This window comes from Argopecten irradians, chromosome 16 (assembly GCF_041381155.1).
Source record: "Argopecten irradians isolate NY chromosome 16, Ai_NY, whole genome shotgun sequence".
Lineage (NCBI taxonomy): Eukaryota > Metazoa > Mollusca > Bivalvia > Pectinida > Pectinidae > Argopecten > Argopecten irradians.
The window spans coordinates 5,437,691-5,455,071 of record NC_091149.1 but is presented as its reverse complement, the minus strand read 5'-3'; the positions used below and the strand labels follow the sequence as shown (position 1 = coordinate 5,455,071).

The 17,381-nt window shown below is 35.0% G+C and overlaps 1 protein-coding gene across 27 annotated transcripts in view; it reads right to left on the bottom strand.

Annotated features, from left to right (window-relative positions):
- LOC138310935 (tensin-3-like) overlaps nt 1-17,381 on the bottom strand; it is a 329,375-nt gene that overhangs the window by 30,671 nt on the left and 281,323 nt on the right. For 25 of the 27 annotated variants that reach the window (XM_069252269.1, XM_069252273.1, XM_069252277.1 and 22 more), the window contains one exon: nt 4,072-4,302. The exons of 1 other annotated variant lie outside the window; for it this stretch is intronic. In XM_069252269.1, coding sequence (XP_069108370.1) covers nt 4,072-4,302 — 231 coding nt within the window. The remainder of the gene's footprint in view (nt 1-4,071; nt 4,303-17,381) is intronic. One more of the 27 variants, XM_069252268.1, reaches the window with a different exon arrangement.

Here is a 17,381-nt window from a genome sequence, read left to right as displayed (position 1 = left end):
TTTTATTTTTATATATTATATATTTAGATACAAAAGGCAACTAAACAATTACAAAATTCACCAATCTTGGAAATAGGTATCTTTTCAGTATCAACACTTTGATGGAAACAAATTAGCCCTTAAATGTTTTGAAGCTGTAGACTTTGTTAGAGAACTATTAGTTCCCATTTCTTACAACCGAATTGGTCATTTATTAACATGAATTTACAGCCCTTTACAATGTCTTCACAAATGAGTTGGTATCAGAAACTCAACTCTGGGAATGACTCCGGGAACGGTGCCAGTGACTAGTCTTTACATGGTACAGATCAAACAAAGATGCGGCTTTGTTAAGTCTCACAACTGGAACAAGACATGAACAACCAAGAAAAAATTCTGATGTTTAGTAAAATTCATACTGAGGTAATTACTTTGGAGAAGAAGAGTTAAGAACTGACAGGGTGCAGAGATGATCTTTCTAACCGCTTTTCAGTTTGAAATTAAACAGGAACGGTGGTGCTGGAGATGGGAAGCGTTACCATGGCAACCCTAATCATCTGTCACTGCCTCACCAAGGCATCTAAGTTTTTATACAGAATTCTTCATTACCTGTATCGCTCACCCCTTACCCTTCCTGCTCATGAAGAAAAACACCCAACGTCCTGATTTCATTGGTCATTAATATGGCATCGGAATGTGGGTATTGGTTGCCATGGGTAACAGACAAACCGGTCTCGTATTGGTGTAAAACCTAATATTATAATTATACATTACAGAAATTATTCGGGCAATTTGCTGAATGACTATGGCATCTGCCGTCAGATAATTCACCAGACACGATTGACTTGTTGTCAGTAAAACAATGGCTTCAATGAGGATCATTAAGCATGCCAGAAAACTTTGTTCTAACAGGTCGCATCGTTAAAGATAACATTATATCAAGCCTCTCAAAAATGTATTGTTTCTTCGTAAGTTTTGAAATAGACACCTCAACCAGACCTCCATAAACATTAAGTAAACAACAAAACTCACTTGCCATTTAAGATGGTTGGTATCTTAAACAAAGACGGAAAGATAGGAATGCATTAATGTCTCACTGTATTACTGCTTCAAATTTCACTTTGCGGAGGAAAAGTGAAAAACTTAAAATTCTTCTCCCAACACCTGCCAACTTCAGGAAGAAGAAACTTAATAACTATTTAAAAGCAAACAGAAACCACTTTTCTCTGTTCTGAATTTGGAACGCTTTCAAATATTTTCAAAAAATTACAGAATGCAAGAGTTGAATTTGTTGCAGATTACGCTCATCTTTTGGAGTAGATGTCTGAGATTTTTGATGGTTTTTATATCATAATCTGATTATCTTGTTGTAACATGTAGACTGAATTATCTAGGAACATGATAAGAAGATATTTACCACCAAAACTTTATAACTTTTTAAAGAATCTTTTGAAAGAGAAGTGGAATGGCAAAGTTTGTTCTATGTAGTCTGTTACCAGGGAAACCATTAGAAATAGATTTTTTTTAGTTTTAATGTCTTGGGCTACACAGACATTACAAAATATTTCTAAGAGTTCCTCTAAATTACTCCAAATGTACTATGTGTCTGACCTTGCCTGCCTTGGGAATAATAAAACTTGAAAAATCTAAGTAATTTGATGGAAAAGTTAGACAGGGGTGACAGTATATGGCCCAAAACCCATAGTGGGACATAAAATTCCTTTGGAACAGATATTATATTGGTACAGATATTAAGCCTGATGATATATCAGTTACCTACAACCTTTATTTTACCTGGTACAAACAACCTTATGTACTACCTGCAGTTACCTACAACTTAATGTTACCCCTATAGCCTATATCCTACCTGGTAGACAACATTATGTTCTATCAGTTACCTACAACCTATATTCTAATGTTCAACCAGTTACCTACAACTTGTTGCTTTCCCTTGTATCAGTTACCTACATCCTATATTCTACAGTCCTTTCCCTCCTAATTGCCTATATATTCTACCTAGTACAGACAGCCCATTTGTATATGTTCAGCCTCAGGTCTCCTATTATTCTCTGCTACCTGCAGCCATCCTGGTGCCAGCCAGGTTGTGTAGTGGTTACTGGAATGTGGTCCAGCTCTCTGCCTGATTAGGCTACTCCATGTTACTGGTCAGTGACTGTTTCATCAGATGGAGTAGGTACATCTCACCTTGAGTACCTCACAGTACTAGATTAAGGTATTCACCTACACAGGGGCTAGTGGAAATACTGGACTGGACTGAATGAGAATCAATCTAGTCATAGTTACTTCTTAAGTGTATTCACGCCCACTGAACAAATTACATTCTTCAGATTGATATGTCCCAGTTTTAGTACTAAGGTTATAACCAGAGAGGAGGAAGATCAGAATGGACTGCAAGCCTGGCTCCATGCTTTCTAACTGTAACAACTTTTATTAACACTATATAACAACTTCAACATTGGTTCTAGATTGTTTTTTTTTCTTTTTTCTTTTTTGCAAGCCCAAAGGGTAGAGTTTTTTATCTGAAAAGTTGAAATTACATTTTGATTTAAACTTGTCGTATCATGGATCTATAGAAATGTCCAATCCAGTCCATATTTTACACCATTCACCACAATGACCTTGGTTCTGACAATATACAACAATAGCAGAAGACAGCTGATGGTCAAAACAATGAGAAGATGTTTGTGTTAAGGTAGATAGGAGGAACAGGTATTAACTACAACTTACTTCACAAAACTGTACCACACTTTAAGCAACCATTCTTTGATAAAGAGGCAAGAAAAATTATTTCAAATAAATTTACGACCTTTACAGCGGCATATCAACAATGAAGCATAATTTTCTGATAATTATATAATTGGAAAGTAACACCCATTGTTTGATATGTTTGGCAGACAATTCTTCTTCTAGTGCCAGGAATAGCACCTCCTTATTTAATGTCAAACTCTCTATCAAATATTACCGTACTCACTCTAATGCTAGTCCTGCAATCCCTGACTCAAAGAAGCAAGTAGTCCGATTTGAATCGGCAGTAATTAAAGATATGAATATGGAAATGACAAGGACTTATGAAAATGTTCCCCCCCCCCTAAATTTCATTTGAAATATGAAAGGAATATTTGTAACTTGGCAACGGCATTGTATTATTGTGACAGGAGCGGACGTTTGGTCAAATACGGTAGTTGACAGTGGCTCATGGTCATAATTAACCTTACTCTCTGTAAATTTGCCCAGTCTTGTAGCAGTCACCTCTAGGAAGGGCTATCTGTTTACAGGTGTATCCTGAACCCAGAAATCGCACAACATCACGGTCGCCATGCCAATATTTGTATTTATATGTATGCTACAACACACTCGGGATGTTGGTACAGTCAACAGTACATACTGTGGCATTGTTGTTAATTTGTGATGGTCACTAAAACTGAAATTAAACATGTCTGTTTCTATTCAAGAAGGTCATTGTCAAAGTCAGAAATGTATACTGAAATTAAGAATATCGGTTTTATTTCATGAAGGTCACCGTCAAAGTCAGAAATGTATTCTGAAATTAAGAATATCGGTTTTATTTCACGAAGGTCACCGAAAAGTTCAGAAATGTGTTCTGAAATCAGGAATGTTATTTTTCATTCATGGAGTCATCACTTTCAAAATCAGAAATGTATTCTGAAATAAAGAATACCAGTTTTTGCCCATAAAGGTCACACTCAAGATCAAGGTCAGTATCATATTGTGTGTGCTTTAACATTTAAAATGTGATTTAATACCACTTCCCGATCGACCACAAAAATTCCAACATGAAACCCATTCTTCTTGCCCAGTTTCTCCCAACAGTAAAACCGACAAAATCAGAATGCAATAAAATGATGTGCAGTTTTAAATATACACCATATCCCAAAATCTAAGTGCATTTCAACCTTGTCACAATAGGAAAATTTCACCATAACCAATTAGATTTGTTTTTTTTTTATTTTTGGAAGTAGTGTCGCACAAAATGCATTCTACTCCGTGATTGGCTACTTTCTAACCGTACACCTGACTACACCAGAAGCAAACATGCAAGGCTTGGTATACCCGAAGAGGATGCAGAGATACCCGAGTCGACGCTGGAAGTGTGGGAGCCATTTTGTTGATCGTGTGTGCCGTTTTGAAATAGTGTACTGCTCGTGGTTTCGACATGTTCGTGCTTGCGTTTAGTGACAGTAGCGTACAGACTGCCATCTACAGGACCCTGTGAGTGCTGTTCTCTCATGGAGCGGGTGGCGCCCTCTCTTGGTGACGATGTTACAGTGTTTTCGTTCACATCTGAAAATTAGTTGGATACAATGCAGCAGCTGCCATGCAGAATAAAAATGACATGGTAATGTTGAGGTAAATGTTCTCTGTTCAAATGAGATTTTTAAAATTAAAGTGGAAGTTTGATTAAGAAATATTTGTGATAACAACTTGAAACATATTTTTAGTCAAACAGAAATAAAAATAGACTCAATGATTTCACTTTTTAAATTGAAAATTAGTAAAACAATTCATTTGTTTCTCTGAAAAGCAGCAAATTTACTATTGACAACAATCTTTTTATCATTTTTGAAACATAAAATATTGAAGAAAAATAAAATAATTGAACAAAAAGAAAAACAGGAAATAATAGAACATTTACCACAAATAAAAATATGATAATGAGAAATGGTTATAGGGATTTATATCAAACAAATATAAAAAAAAAGATAAATGGTGGCAAGATTAAACAAGGTCGAAACCTAAAACAAGGTCAAGGTCATTCAACCTCAAATAAAGTCAAGGTCATTCAACCTCAGATGAGTCAAGGTCATCATAACCTTCAAGGTCAAACCTCCAACAGAGCATACTTTACCAAATTGATGATAATATACAAACGCTTGAAATAGTTTTGAAAGGTTTAAAATTCATTGCAAAAACTATGAGAACTTTTGAAAATACACATTTGTGTCTGTGATATGCATGGAGATTTCACTCTACCGTAGTACTTTCTTTATGAATAACTGATCTTGCCACCAAATATCTGCATGCACTTGTCCATGTAAATTTAAAAGAGCTAAGTAAAAGCTCGAGCTGTGCTGATAACATTGTAACATACAATCTACCTAACATTATCAACAAACATCAGACTTCAAAGCCAGGAGCCTTCAGCTCCATCTCAACAAGTTAGGTCTGCTAGAGGAGATATTCTGGGAGCAGTGAGCTCTTCAGGAAAGGAGGGTATAATATATACATACATCAAGGATTTAGAATGAGTTCCATTTTGAAATATTTAATGAAAGTTTTTTTTTTCTGAATTCAATTCTCTATAACAGGTGCAGGAAAGCAAGATACTTGCTATTAAAGTATCATCCAAAAAGTTTCAAAATAACAATTATAACAAATCGACTTTCAAAATTGAACGGATATAAAACGTTATTCCTGGCAAATAACTTTGGAATTCTTAGAGATAGAATATATGTTGGCGGTAATTTACTCTTTGAAATACCGATGTTGATAATGTTGAGATAATCTGACACATAAAAACAATGACATATAAATAAACAATAAATACATAAACAACAAACTTTGGAAGAAACATGCAGCAGAATTAGATTGAATTTCACTCGATGTTGGCCTAAGTCTATGTTGAAATAACAATGAGCTAATAAAAAATGCAAGAATATTGAAAACATGCACATCCATAACTAGAACTCTCCACCACCACTTGCCAAAATGCAGAATATTTTAATGAAGATATTAAAATTAATAAGGTCTTCGGGATTTTAACATTTGTATTAAATCAATAAGTTACACTAATTGTGATATTCTTATATCATAGAGAATGAACTCTGTCAAGTATCCATTTTATTCTTATATCATAGAGAATGAACTCTGTCAAGTACACTAATTGTCATATTCTTATATCATAGAGAATGAACTCTGTCAAGTATCCATTTTCATGTTACAGTAAAACCTGCCTTAGCGACCACCTCTGTATAAAGACCACCTGCTAATAAGACCATTTTTTAGGAACCTAAGTGTTCAAGTCCAACACAATTTGACCTGTGTATAAAGACCACTTGTCTTTAAGACCATATTTTCTTTGTCCTTTTAGTAATCTTTATAGACAGGTGTGACTTTTATTCATATGAACCAATATCTTGTAAAGAAGTCCTATTTTACACTTCTTTGGGCCAAACACTAACAAATTGGGCCAATTTGTTTGGCATTAATATGAGGTTATTCAAAGGACAAATTGCCAAGAGCAAATCCCTATAACAAATGAACCTATTTGGCATTCTTATGGGCCAAATACAAAATAAGAGCCAATCTGTTTTGGCATTCACATGAGATAATACAAATGGCAATTTGCTTGACAGGTCCTTGCAGCAAAAACCCTTAACTGCATTGTAAATTGCGGAATGGTAGGGCATATTTATTACAAGGATCAGAATTTTGGATGGCATTTACATTCAACAGTAACATCAGAATCTGGAGATGCCTCAGACTGACTCTGATTCAGCAGCCAAGATTATTTGTACTATAATACATAAGTAAGCGCTCTCTCTCTGATATAACTAGTGCAGAAATAGTCTGACTTGAAGCCAATAAATGTTCTTTTTATCGTCTAAATGTGGATATATCTGTACATAAATATAAATTAAAAGGTGTCTAGACTACAAGACAAGTCAGAAAACATATTGGTCTATCAAACAACGATACTGTATCCTCAGGTACAGTTTCCCAACAAGAAATCTTGGTGAAAAAACCATCAACTCTCCCAAATTTTCAACTTAAGAAAAGTACAAAGTACATAAATATCTCATGACTTTTGTTCAGTATGGTAGCCATCAGCTACAACAAATAATACACCTCAATTCTGACTGTGGGATATATCAAATGAAGAAATAAGAAATCTAACTTCAGGCACTAAAAGTGAATATGGTACCAAATTCACCCCTACAAATCTAGTTCAAGGTTTGGAATAATCCATAATGAAGTTTCAAGGATTAATGGGTTTATTAGTCAAAAGTTTCAAATAATGTCCACTAAGAGGTGGTTTTTCATTGGAAACTCTGACTTTAATCCACTATCAAAATCTCTTAAAATTTAAATGGTCTCGACCATCAGTAGGACTTCAAAGCAACATATTGAATCTTAATTATGTCACAGATTATACATCGTCAATAATCCTATGAAAGACACATTTTTGTAAAAAAAATCCCCCCCCCTCTTCCAAAAACGGAATCTTCCACACAAACCTGACATGATCCTTGCTACTTCAGAATCCCAATCGTTACCTTCCTTCATCTTCGACATTTCGAAAGTAAATTTCCAAGAAAATAAATTTCCCGGTAAATTTTTTCGGTTCAATGTGATGTAAAAGTTACAATAACACTACGGGTTAATTTCAATACTATGACTATTACCATGTGTGTATATAATAAATGACTTATAAACAAAATCTCTGAAAATCGTACAGGAATTTTGTGGTAACCGCAGGTTTTATCGAGAACACTAGACTTAAGTAGATTTGTCTGTGTAAGTAACAATCGACATCCGTATACACATACCACACCATCTTTATCATCGTCCCTCAGCAACCGAATCACAAATAAGCTGCATATCAAAATACATGTGTCATTTCATGTACAGAATCACAAATAAGCTGTATATCATAATACATGTGTCATTTCATGTACAGAATCACAAATAAGCTGTATATCATAATACATGTGTCATTTCATTTAACGGATCACAATTAAACTAGAAACCAAAATATGTGTGTCATTTTAAATAATTTTAATATGCTTTCTTAACCAATATCACATCAGAGGTATAATCAGCTGCTGTTTCAGAAATCTTTATGTAGTTTATCACTGTTTCAGAAATCTATATGTAGTTTATCAATGTTTCAGAAATTTTTATGTAGTTTATCAGCCTGTCATAACAACCACCTCTGTATAAAGACCACCTGCTTAATAAGACCAGTTTTCTTCATTTCAATTATTATAGAGGTACCATATAGCAATACAAAGATGAAAATCTATCTTAAAATCACTATTTATTTCAAGTATTTTTTTATGTAAAGGATACCCCTGGTTTCCCCCTGGGTGCCTCGCTGTATAAAAAAATTTGGTAGTGGGTGTAGTAGTTCATATCTTATGAATGAGTAACAGCCTGATTGCCATATGTAGACCTCTGCCAGCCACTGTACCTGTGGTTACCATGGCAACAACTTATCTATGAGATATTATATAACTTTAGATACATGTAAGTAAACTTTAATTACTTTCCTAATTAGAGTTTTACAAGCCCTTGCCAGAGGAGATTTTACAGTCTTTTGCCAAAGGATTAAACTTTTATTTAGACACAAATTAATGGATCAATGTCACTTTGAATAAGTATCTCAAGGTCATAGATCAAAGGTCACATAGATGTCACTGGTATTTTATTTTCTTAGTTAAACCCTCTGTGTTTTGAAGACCTACTGAAGCCTTCTATAACATGTCAATACAATGATTCTGATGTTGAAAGAGGTTACTACAAGTTAAAGAATTAGGAAAAATATTTCAACCTACACTGCATCTATGTACTGTTATTAGACTAACCCAAAACACAAGAATTGGGACATTCCACTAAAACCACAGGGGTATAAGGAATGTAAAGATACCTGACCCCTTTTGTCCTGTAATCTTACAGAATGTGAGAGATAAGGGAGTCAGACTCATATTTTACAAGCTACAAACGAAATTCTCTGGCTCAGCAGTTAAACATCCAGTCCTGGTGGTATTTGTAAAAATCTTTGCTCAATATACAGGTCTATAATATCTGATGTTCATTTTTAGTAGAATCAGCTATGTAGTATAAAGATAATCAAATATACAGTTTTGTGTATTCTCTGATTCAGAAATCCCATTACCAGACTTAATTGTCCAGTTCATTGGGGGGGGGGGGGGGGGGGGGGGGGGGGGGGGGACATCTGTACAACCTATCAAATAATGAGACCCCCACAACTAAAGCCCCAACCCCCCTCCCCCTCCTCCTCCCAGGGAGGATGTTTTAAAGTAGTTGGTTGGAGATCACAGTCCAAAATCTTCAAAACAAGCCTCAAAGCGTCAACATATATATCAACAAATAGATATCAATGCTAAAAAAACACTAATTACACACAGCCTACAATTAACAACATGTCATTATGACCCCTGGTAATTCACAATAAACAAAGGTCATTTAGTGCACAGCAGAAATGAATGAAAGGGTCAAAGGTCATACAGTACATATTTCTGATGTTTTATATGAACCTGCAATGTGATCAAGGAAGAAAATTTGATCATTGATATATCAAGAGGATGATGTTCATATTCTTTGAATTATTTTTTTTAAGAACTGTTTAACAGGATTTTATTTTCTGGGATTTTTTAATTGAAAAAAGATGGGGTGTCTAATCATATGATTGTTAACTGATGTAGTTAATTGGCGCTTAATAACTCTAGGATGAACATAAAATTTTGTTTGGTTATAAATATGTAATACAGTGATAATCACAGCAACTGGAATACATAATTACCCCCTGCCTCTCATTAAAGCCAACACCATCAGGGGGAGATAATTACCCCCTCCCTCTCACTAAACCTAGAGCCATAAGGGGGAGATAATTACCCCCCTCCCTCCCCCTAAACCATTAGCAGCTGCTCCCAGAGGTTGATCATACCAATCCCCACCCCCTATAATTATTTCCATACTCAACATAACTATGAGTACAGACAGAGATCCCCTCCCCCTTCTAAACCAACCAGACAGATAGTCCATCATCTTCACCAGTAGTGATTCTATTTATAGATCTAGGATTGTCATTTAAAAGGTTGATTTGACCTTGACCTCCAGGTATATTTTGTTACACTTTCAGATGGCTTCTTAATTATATACATCTGTAGCTCATTACTATTGAACATATGACTGTGTGTTACTAACAACAATCAAGGAATTAGTGTCAAAGGTTCAAAAGTCAGAAGTTTAAGCTGCAATTCCTATTGTATTTCTCTGGTCAACATATTAACGCTTTAAACAGCTCAATAAGACTTTATCAATAACCATTTCTCATAATCATAATGTGAACATGTAATAAGGTCAAATGAACATTTTATTATTATACATCTATAGACATCTGATGAGGTTGATACAACAAATAATCAACCACTGATTTGTCAATATATTTTTACATTCCTTGGACCAGGAAGCGGATGTGTAATGGCCTACAAAAGTGGCATTACTGACGCAACAGCCAATAAAAAGCCAATTATTGTTCGTTCGTGATGTAATCGGCCAATAAAAAGTCATCTTTGGCGGTTCATGATGTTATCTCAGAATTATGTGTATAACATTGCAGAATAAACCATGTTTCTGTATGATTTCCGACCTGTTAGAAAGCCAACTGCTCATGCTAAATAATCATATACAATGTAGCTGTCAACACCTCCCAAACAAAACATTATGTATGACATACACGCTACAGGAATGTTGGCAAATCAACCACGACTGTGATTGTTTGTAAATAAATAACAAATAGTTTTCCTAAAGACTTGCTAAAAACAATTCTCATCTTCTAATGAACAATTATACTGTGCAGTCTAAAAAGCATTATTTTGTTTTAAGTGAGAAATTATTTTCTTTTCCATGTATAATTTTTTTGGATAAATAATTTCTTCATTTATTTTATGCAATAAGGAAAGCAATAATGATAAAGAACATTCACATTCAGACTCTATAAAACACATTGACCCCTAAAATTGGACTCTTCTATTACTAAGGCAGGAACAATTTATTATGAAATTTCAGGGGTGAATAGGTTACCACACATTCCAGCATCAGTACCACTTGAGATCAGCCAGTGTTTACTTGGGTAAGGGATGAGTTATCTAAATTTCACGGGTCACTGACCACCGCACTCCTGGCTCGACACTCAACAGCCAGCAGGAGAAGGCTAACCTTAATTGGTTCCATGTTTCGGCAAGGAACCGTGCCCAAGAAGTGTGCTCCAACTTAGCACCCCGGAATCCGAAAAATTATATCTTTTACAGGTCCATATCACACTCATTTGTGAGTTAATATTTTTTATCATTCGGGAATCTAGGGAATTACTGATATGGCTATATGCTACTTATCCCATAATTAACATCGCTTAAATACATACACGGACAGGTACAAGTGATTATATATGTATAGACCCTGAATGATACAATGCCTTGAATGTTCTTCAAAGAAGAATGTTGATGAAATCTCATTAAAGCCGTACACCAAAGCATGAATACAGTCTCTTAATTTTTTTCCTGACCTTGACGTTAATTCATGACATTTGTCTTTGACCTTCACCTTTAAACATTGATAGTAAGACTTAGACCTTGATTTTATTTGAATTCTGACATTCGTGACTAAATTTGCCTGCTTAGCTTCAAATTTCTTACATCTTGAATTTTTTTTAAATGAAGTTGATACCAGAAAAGTTAAAATCAACGGCCAAAAACATATCGGACAGATATTGGGCAGGAGTACTAATGGCTTAACCCTGTGTTTTAACCTCTTGATGGAATGTACGCGTGATAGGCAGCCTGTTTGCTTAAGTATTTTACAATACATCTCAACCAACTGTGACAAAAAACATGTTAGAAATAAAACCATGATAAAAGAAATATCCAAGAGAGATAAAAAGTCGATCATACCGCTAGTAAACTGACATGTCTGCTCTTAAAAAACCTCGGCAAGCAGCTGTCTCCGTCTGTTTCACCATCTTCTGGCCAAGAGCCTGCTGGCTAGGAAGAGGGTTCAGGGAGGATAGAGAGAAGGGGGGAGAACGAGTAATTAGAGGAATAGTGACAGGTGTGTTACTCTCTAAAGTTCATTTGTAAAATGTTTATAAAACATCCGCCCATCTAATGCCGACAGAAATATATTCATAGATCACTTTTATCTAACCTTGCAGTCATAACTATTCCAATCTTTTAACGTTTCTCAACAGAAAATGCTTTATTGGATTTAAAATACTAGATTCTTTTTCTTACATATATCTACATTCCAAGAACATTTATCATAACCAAAACAGTGAATATTGGTTATCTCCCCTGTTTGGTTATCTCCCTTTTACTTGATGTATTACACAGTTAGTTATCTCCCTTTTGAATTTTTACATTTAATTATCTTCTCCTTATTAGGTGTGTATTGTTGATTTTGTTTAATGTATATTGTTGGTTATCTCTCTTTTTATATTTGATTATCTTCCCTTTACTTGATGTGTATGATTAGTTATCTCCCCTGAATTACATTTGATTATCTCCCTTGATATAGCAGTATGACTACCAATCCTATCCAATCAAACTTGAATCAATTCTAGGATCTCCTATCCATGACTTGTCTGAAGGCTCCATCCTTGGGAACAGATGTACCATTCCATATTCTTTCACCAAGATGGAGAATCTCTGTGGCTGGAAGTGGTTAGGTGATGAAAGATGAGCATATATACATTCCTTTGGGGAAGGAGACCTAACAGCTGAGAAATATACTAGCCAATGGTTCCTGTGTAACCACAGAGAAATTCCAATCTGCCATACTATGGGAGTGTCTTATCTATACCTCTGATAGAATCTCAGGAGACTTCTAGCTTCTAAGGACCTGTACACTTCTACAAGTGTAATTGCTGTTTTTGAGCTCAGATTTATCCAGAAAGTTATTAAAATCATTTCAAAGATGGGTACCACATCTTTTAGTAATTAAGCTGCAGAATGCTTGTTTATATCCATATGACTTGGAATCGTTAAATGTGTTTGTTTTCATTCATCATTGCAGGAATATTACCACTTCCTCTTCACTTCTGAAGTCATTGAAATGACTCTACACAAATTGCAGCCATTTTGTTTTCCCCATAAATCCTATTAAAAGGGTCAATAAGATATGTAATTTATCATCTGTACTGAAACATTTACCAGAAAAGTTAAATGTGATGAAAATTATCTGGAGTTATCTCCCTTACTGTTCCCATTCTGACCTCTTGACCCCAAGTTTCCATGACACTGTCCATTACTGAAGATCTGTATCAGAAGATCAATTTAATGATTAGGTAAGGCTACTGTACTGGACTTGTACATCCCAGATATCATGTCTGATCACATGCTGAGCCTGATAATCTAATGATGATAGGGTTATATGTGTGGGAGGAAATGTATGGGTAGGGGAGGGGGGGGGGGGGTTGTAGGGCTGATGTATATCTCCCCTTGAATGGATAAATCCTTATCTGTTGACCTCTATGTTTTCTGATACAGTGTAACACTTAGCCAATGAGTACTATGCCACTTTGGACCCAATAATCCTTATCAACTGACCTCTGTGTTTTTTCTGGATTCTAAACCTTTTTCAGGCGGGAAATTAGCTGATGTTGATGGTGAAAGGGACACTTGATGAGGAGATATTGTTATCAGTTGACCCTGAATGTTTACTGATCCTGCCTAATGTGGCCAACTTTGATGTCTTAATCAACTAATGCCAGAAGACCCAGGGGAGATAACTAGCATTTCCTGTGTCAGAAAATGGTACTCTACTAGTGGTCTATAAACAGAAAGTTCTGTATACAGAATGGTATCCATAGCAACTACAGACTAATGTTTTGTGTAGCAAAAACCAAATTTTTCATGTCAAATAAATAGTATCCATGGCAATGACCTCCAAGAAACTTTGACCTTGAAGTCTTCCCATTGGATGACTACTATAACAATGTTGTTTATAATGATCAATCTATGGTAGGTCCTTGACCCCATTCCCTATAGTCTGTATGTATATATATAATATGACCTTGGCCTTTGGAGTAAATTTGCGACCTTGACCTAAAATAGATGACCTTATTTTCCATTTAAAATAAAAATTTGTGCATTAATGAAGAAGTTAAATATTTAGATTTTACAAATATCATGCATTTACGCTTTTAAAACTTTTTCTATATCATTTTAGTTTGAGATCTGTTCCGCAGGAAGTGTAATTAAATATTTCTGGAAGCTGTATTGCTGAATTACACCTGTTTTGAAGTTTTAGAATTACACCTGTCCCAAGGGCTCAAAATATTACTCATTCATTCAATTCCATCACAGGCTAAAGGTCAAAGGTTACACAAACAAACACTTGCCCAATGATGTTATCCCAATACACCAAAGTTACCTCTGATTACAAGAGAGTTCCTCAAACATTCTTCTGATGTTTACATAAATGTCATGATGTTTATAGAGAGTGGAAGATCTTGATCAGAATCCGTAGCTAGGGGGAAAACAACCGGGTAACCATGGTAACCATGGCAACAGGAATTATTCCACTTTTTTTGAATTCCATAGACATGAAGAAACAATCCACAAATCTTCAAAGTTTCAAAATTAGGCTGAAATATTTGAAATTATTGAGTACAATGGCTGATTAAGAAATCTTAACAAAACAATTTTGGTAGTTCAAAAACAAAAATATTAAAGAAGAATAGCATCATCCACTTACCGTTCGGTATTTTTTTGGTAGTAAATTTCCTTATTTCAGGCATTTTGTAAAGTTATTTTTTTCGGAATTCTTTCAAAAAATCCAAAATTGGCCAACAATTTGCCAGACAGTGTTAAAGAGATTAATATGTGTACATACTGAAGACACCAGATTCTATGAGTCACCTGTAGATGAAGTACAATCAGAAACCAGAAAGAAGAACTCGAGAAGGTAATCTTCTTCCAAGTCAGGTCTGTGGCCCCGAGATAAGGCCAGTCAAAACGTTTTGGAGACACACGAAAAATCACTCACATAAAATCTTACGAAAATATCGCCATCCAGACGGTTGAGAATGAACATAAAAAATCCCAGGGGAAAAAAAAACTTCAGTAAAACTGATCACATTTCAACATTTGTTTCCTTCTCCTTTCCAAAAAGTAGATTTCACAATACTTAAATCCTAAACTGTTACATTTCCTTGTTTCATTCGTCCAGAAATTTTATCCAAGAAAAGTTCTATATCCGGTTATTTTGCGAAATAAAATTCTGCAGTAAATACGGTGAGTGTAATTATCATCCAGAATTAGTACACTATATTGCTCCTGGTACTACCACACTACAACTCCCCCTACAACAACACACAGACAAGAGCTCTCCTGTAATGAAGTCCTGTTCAGTGGTTGTGTTGCCGTGGTACCTGTCCCCCCACCACTACTGGGATGAGGAGATGAGTGTCTATCTATATACCCTACTGTGCACCAGTCTCTATCAGGCTGTAGCTCCCCCAGATGCTTCCCCCTCCCCCCTCCCTCCCCTCCCCCCTGCTATCTCTCTGACACTTAAGCATTCCTTCTTATATACTACCAATTCCACAGGTAGAGATACACACTGCAGCCTGTCAATTTTTACATACAAACATATCCTCTTTTCTTCAGGAACATCTATTAACATTGCACAAAATACACAATATATAGACAAAGTTCAAAGAACAAAGCAAATTTTGAAACCCATCAAAGACTATCCTACCCTGTCACAACAAAGTGATATACAAGTTCTCTCCATTCAGCTAAATACTTTTTTTTTCAGGAACATTTTGGTTCATTCAAGGATTAATCGATTTTCACAGAACTTATACCAAATTGAAGCATATTAAACTACCAGTACCTTATCTCCAAGAGAGTTTGGCATAACACAAAAAACATGCTTTCAAACAGGTCAAAACATGAATTGTACTACTTCATCAACATCTATTCAAATCTTTCAAGTTTAGCTATATATATATCTCCTTTACCAGCTTTTTAAATTCCCATATCTTTGAAAACGTTTTCAACTAAGTAAGAAAGTCTTAGATACCTGATAAATAATTTTATTTTGCTATCCAACGAGTGCCGCTTTCACAAACATATATTACCTTAATATTGAGAAATTTCTTAATTTATAATTCTCCATAGTAAAGCATTTTAGAAGTTAAGGTAAGTCTTAAGTTAAAGAATATGATGATAAAATTAAGGAATATAATCTGCTGGATACTTGGGGAAAAGAACCATTCTAAGGTCATTGGCTGGCCTCAGCACAAAGTTTCCGGATTGGACAGCATTTATTCCAAGTTTTTCCTGGTCTGATAGTATTTACATCACATATTCCCAAATCTATCTCCAATTTATCTGTGTTTATATGCTAACTTACTGAAAATATCAACAAAATTACTACCGTCTGCTCATGGGCTGCTATTACCTAAACAATGTGGTCAGTCCACACATCCTACATGTAAACACATGCACACTTCAACCATTCATCCCTAAAATTCCACATTGGACAAGTCCAGCTTTTAAAAAAGAAGAATCCAAATATGTCTTGAGGGATGAATGACGTAAATGTCAAATCTCTGTATTACAGATATATTAAATCCGTTAGCATGTATGAACAATATTCGAAAAACTTTTCCCAGAAAAAATCCATACTGAAGGTCAAGAAAAAATTTATCTAGGATTTCTGGTTTTCAAAATTTTTTTTAGAGTGAAGTAAATGATATATAGCTAATTTTTTGTTAATCATTTTTAATACTGCATATGAAATTTAGCAGTGGAGAAAATTTACTTCTTTTTGGAAAGATGTTAAAACCTCCAAGAAAATATGAACCCATTTTATGCTCAATTGATTGAGCGAAAAGAGCTTCTTGTTTGCAGAAAAGTTTATTGCATTCAATATTTACCACAACATTACAGGTAAATAAAACGTCTGTAGAATTCTGCATGACTGCATGTTGGCACACGCGATATCTGTGAGGTACCCTTATCTACCAACAGGAAATAGCTAACTGGGAGTTTCAAAACTGATAAAAACATCTCCGCTTCAAACTTTGAATAAATTTTTTATCAGAGTTGGTGCTTCTTTAACGATTCACAAAAAAGACCCGAGTAATTTAGCGGCAGAATATTTCTAGGTGAGCGCTATCGGTTCTTTTGAACCGTGGCAAGCGATCTATGCTGTTGTCGGTAAGTGTTCTAGGATAGCCTCCGAAGGCTGGAATCTAAAACTTTACAGTTTGGTTTAAATCAGCTGGTATTTACATAACTGTAGACAATTTTGGATCATTTGATTTATTTCATCGTTTTCGTTTGTGAATTCTATACTTTAAAGATGTCTGCAGGTCAGATATAGATAATTAATGATAGATTTTAATAGTTTTTATACGAAAATTATTATGGCTCGGAGGATATTCCTTATCCATCTTTCAAAATTTGTCAGATTTTCCGATAAATCAATTATGTAAATTGAAGGCCCCATGTTTTTTTCCTTCTAGTATCATAAATATTTTTTTTAATACATCAGAAAAAATTGCCCGATATGACGGTTAAAATAAAATCTAATTTCCAGACAGGAAA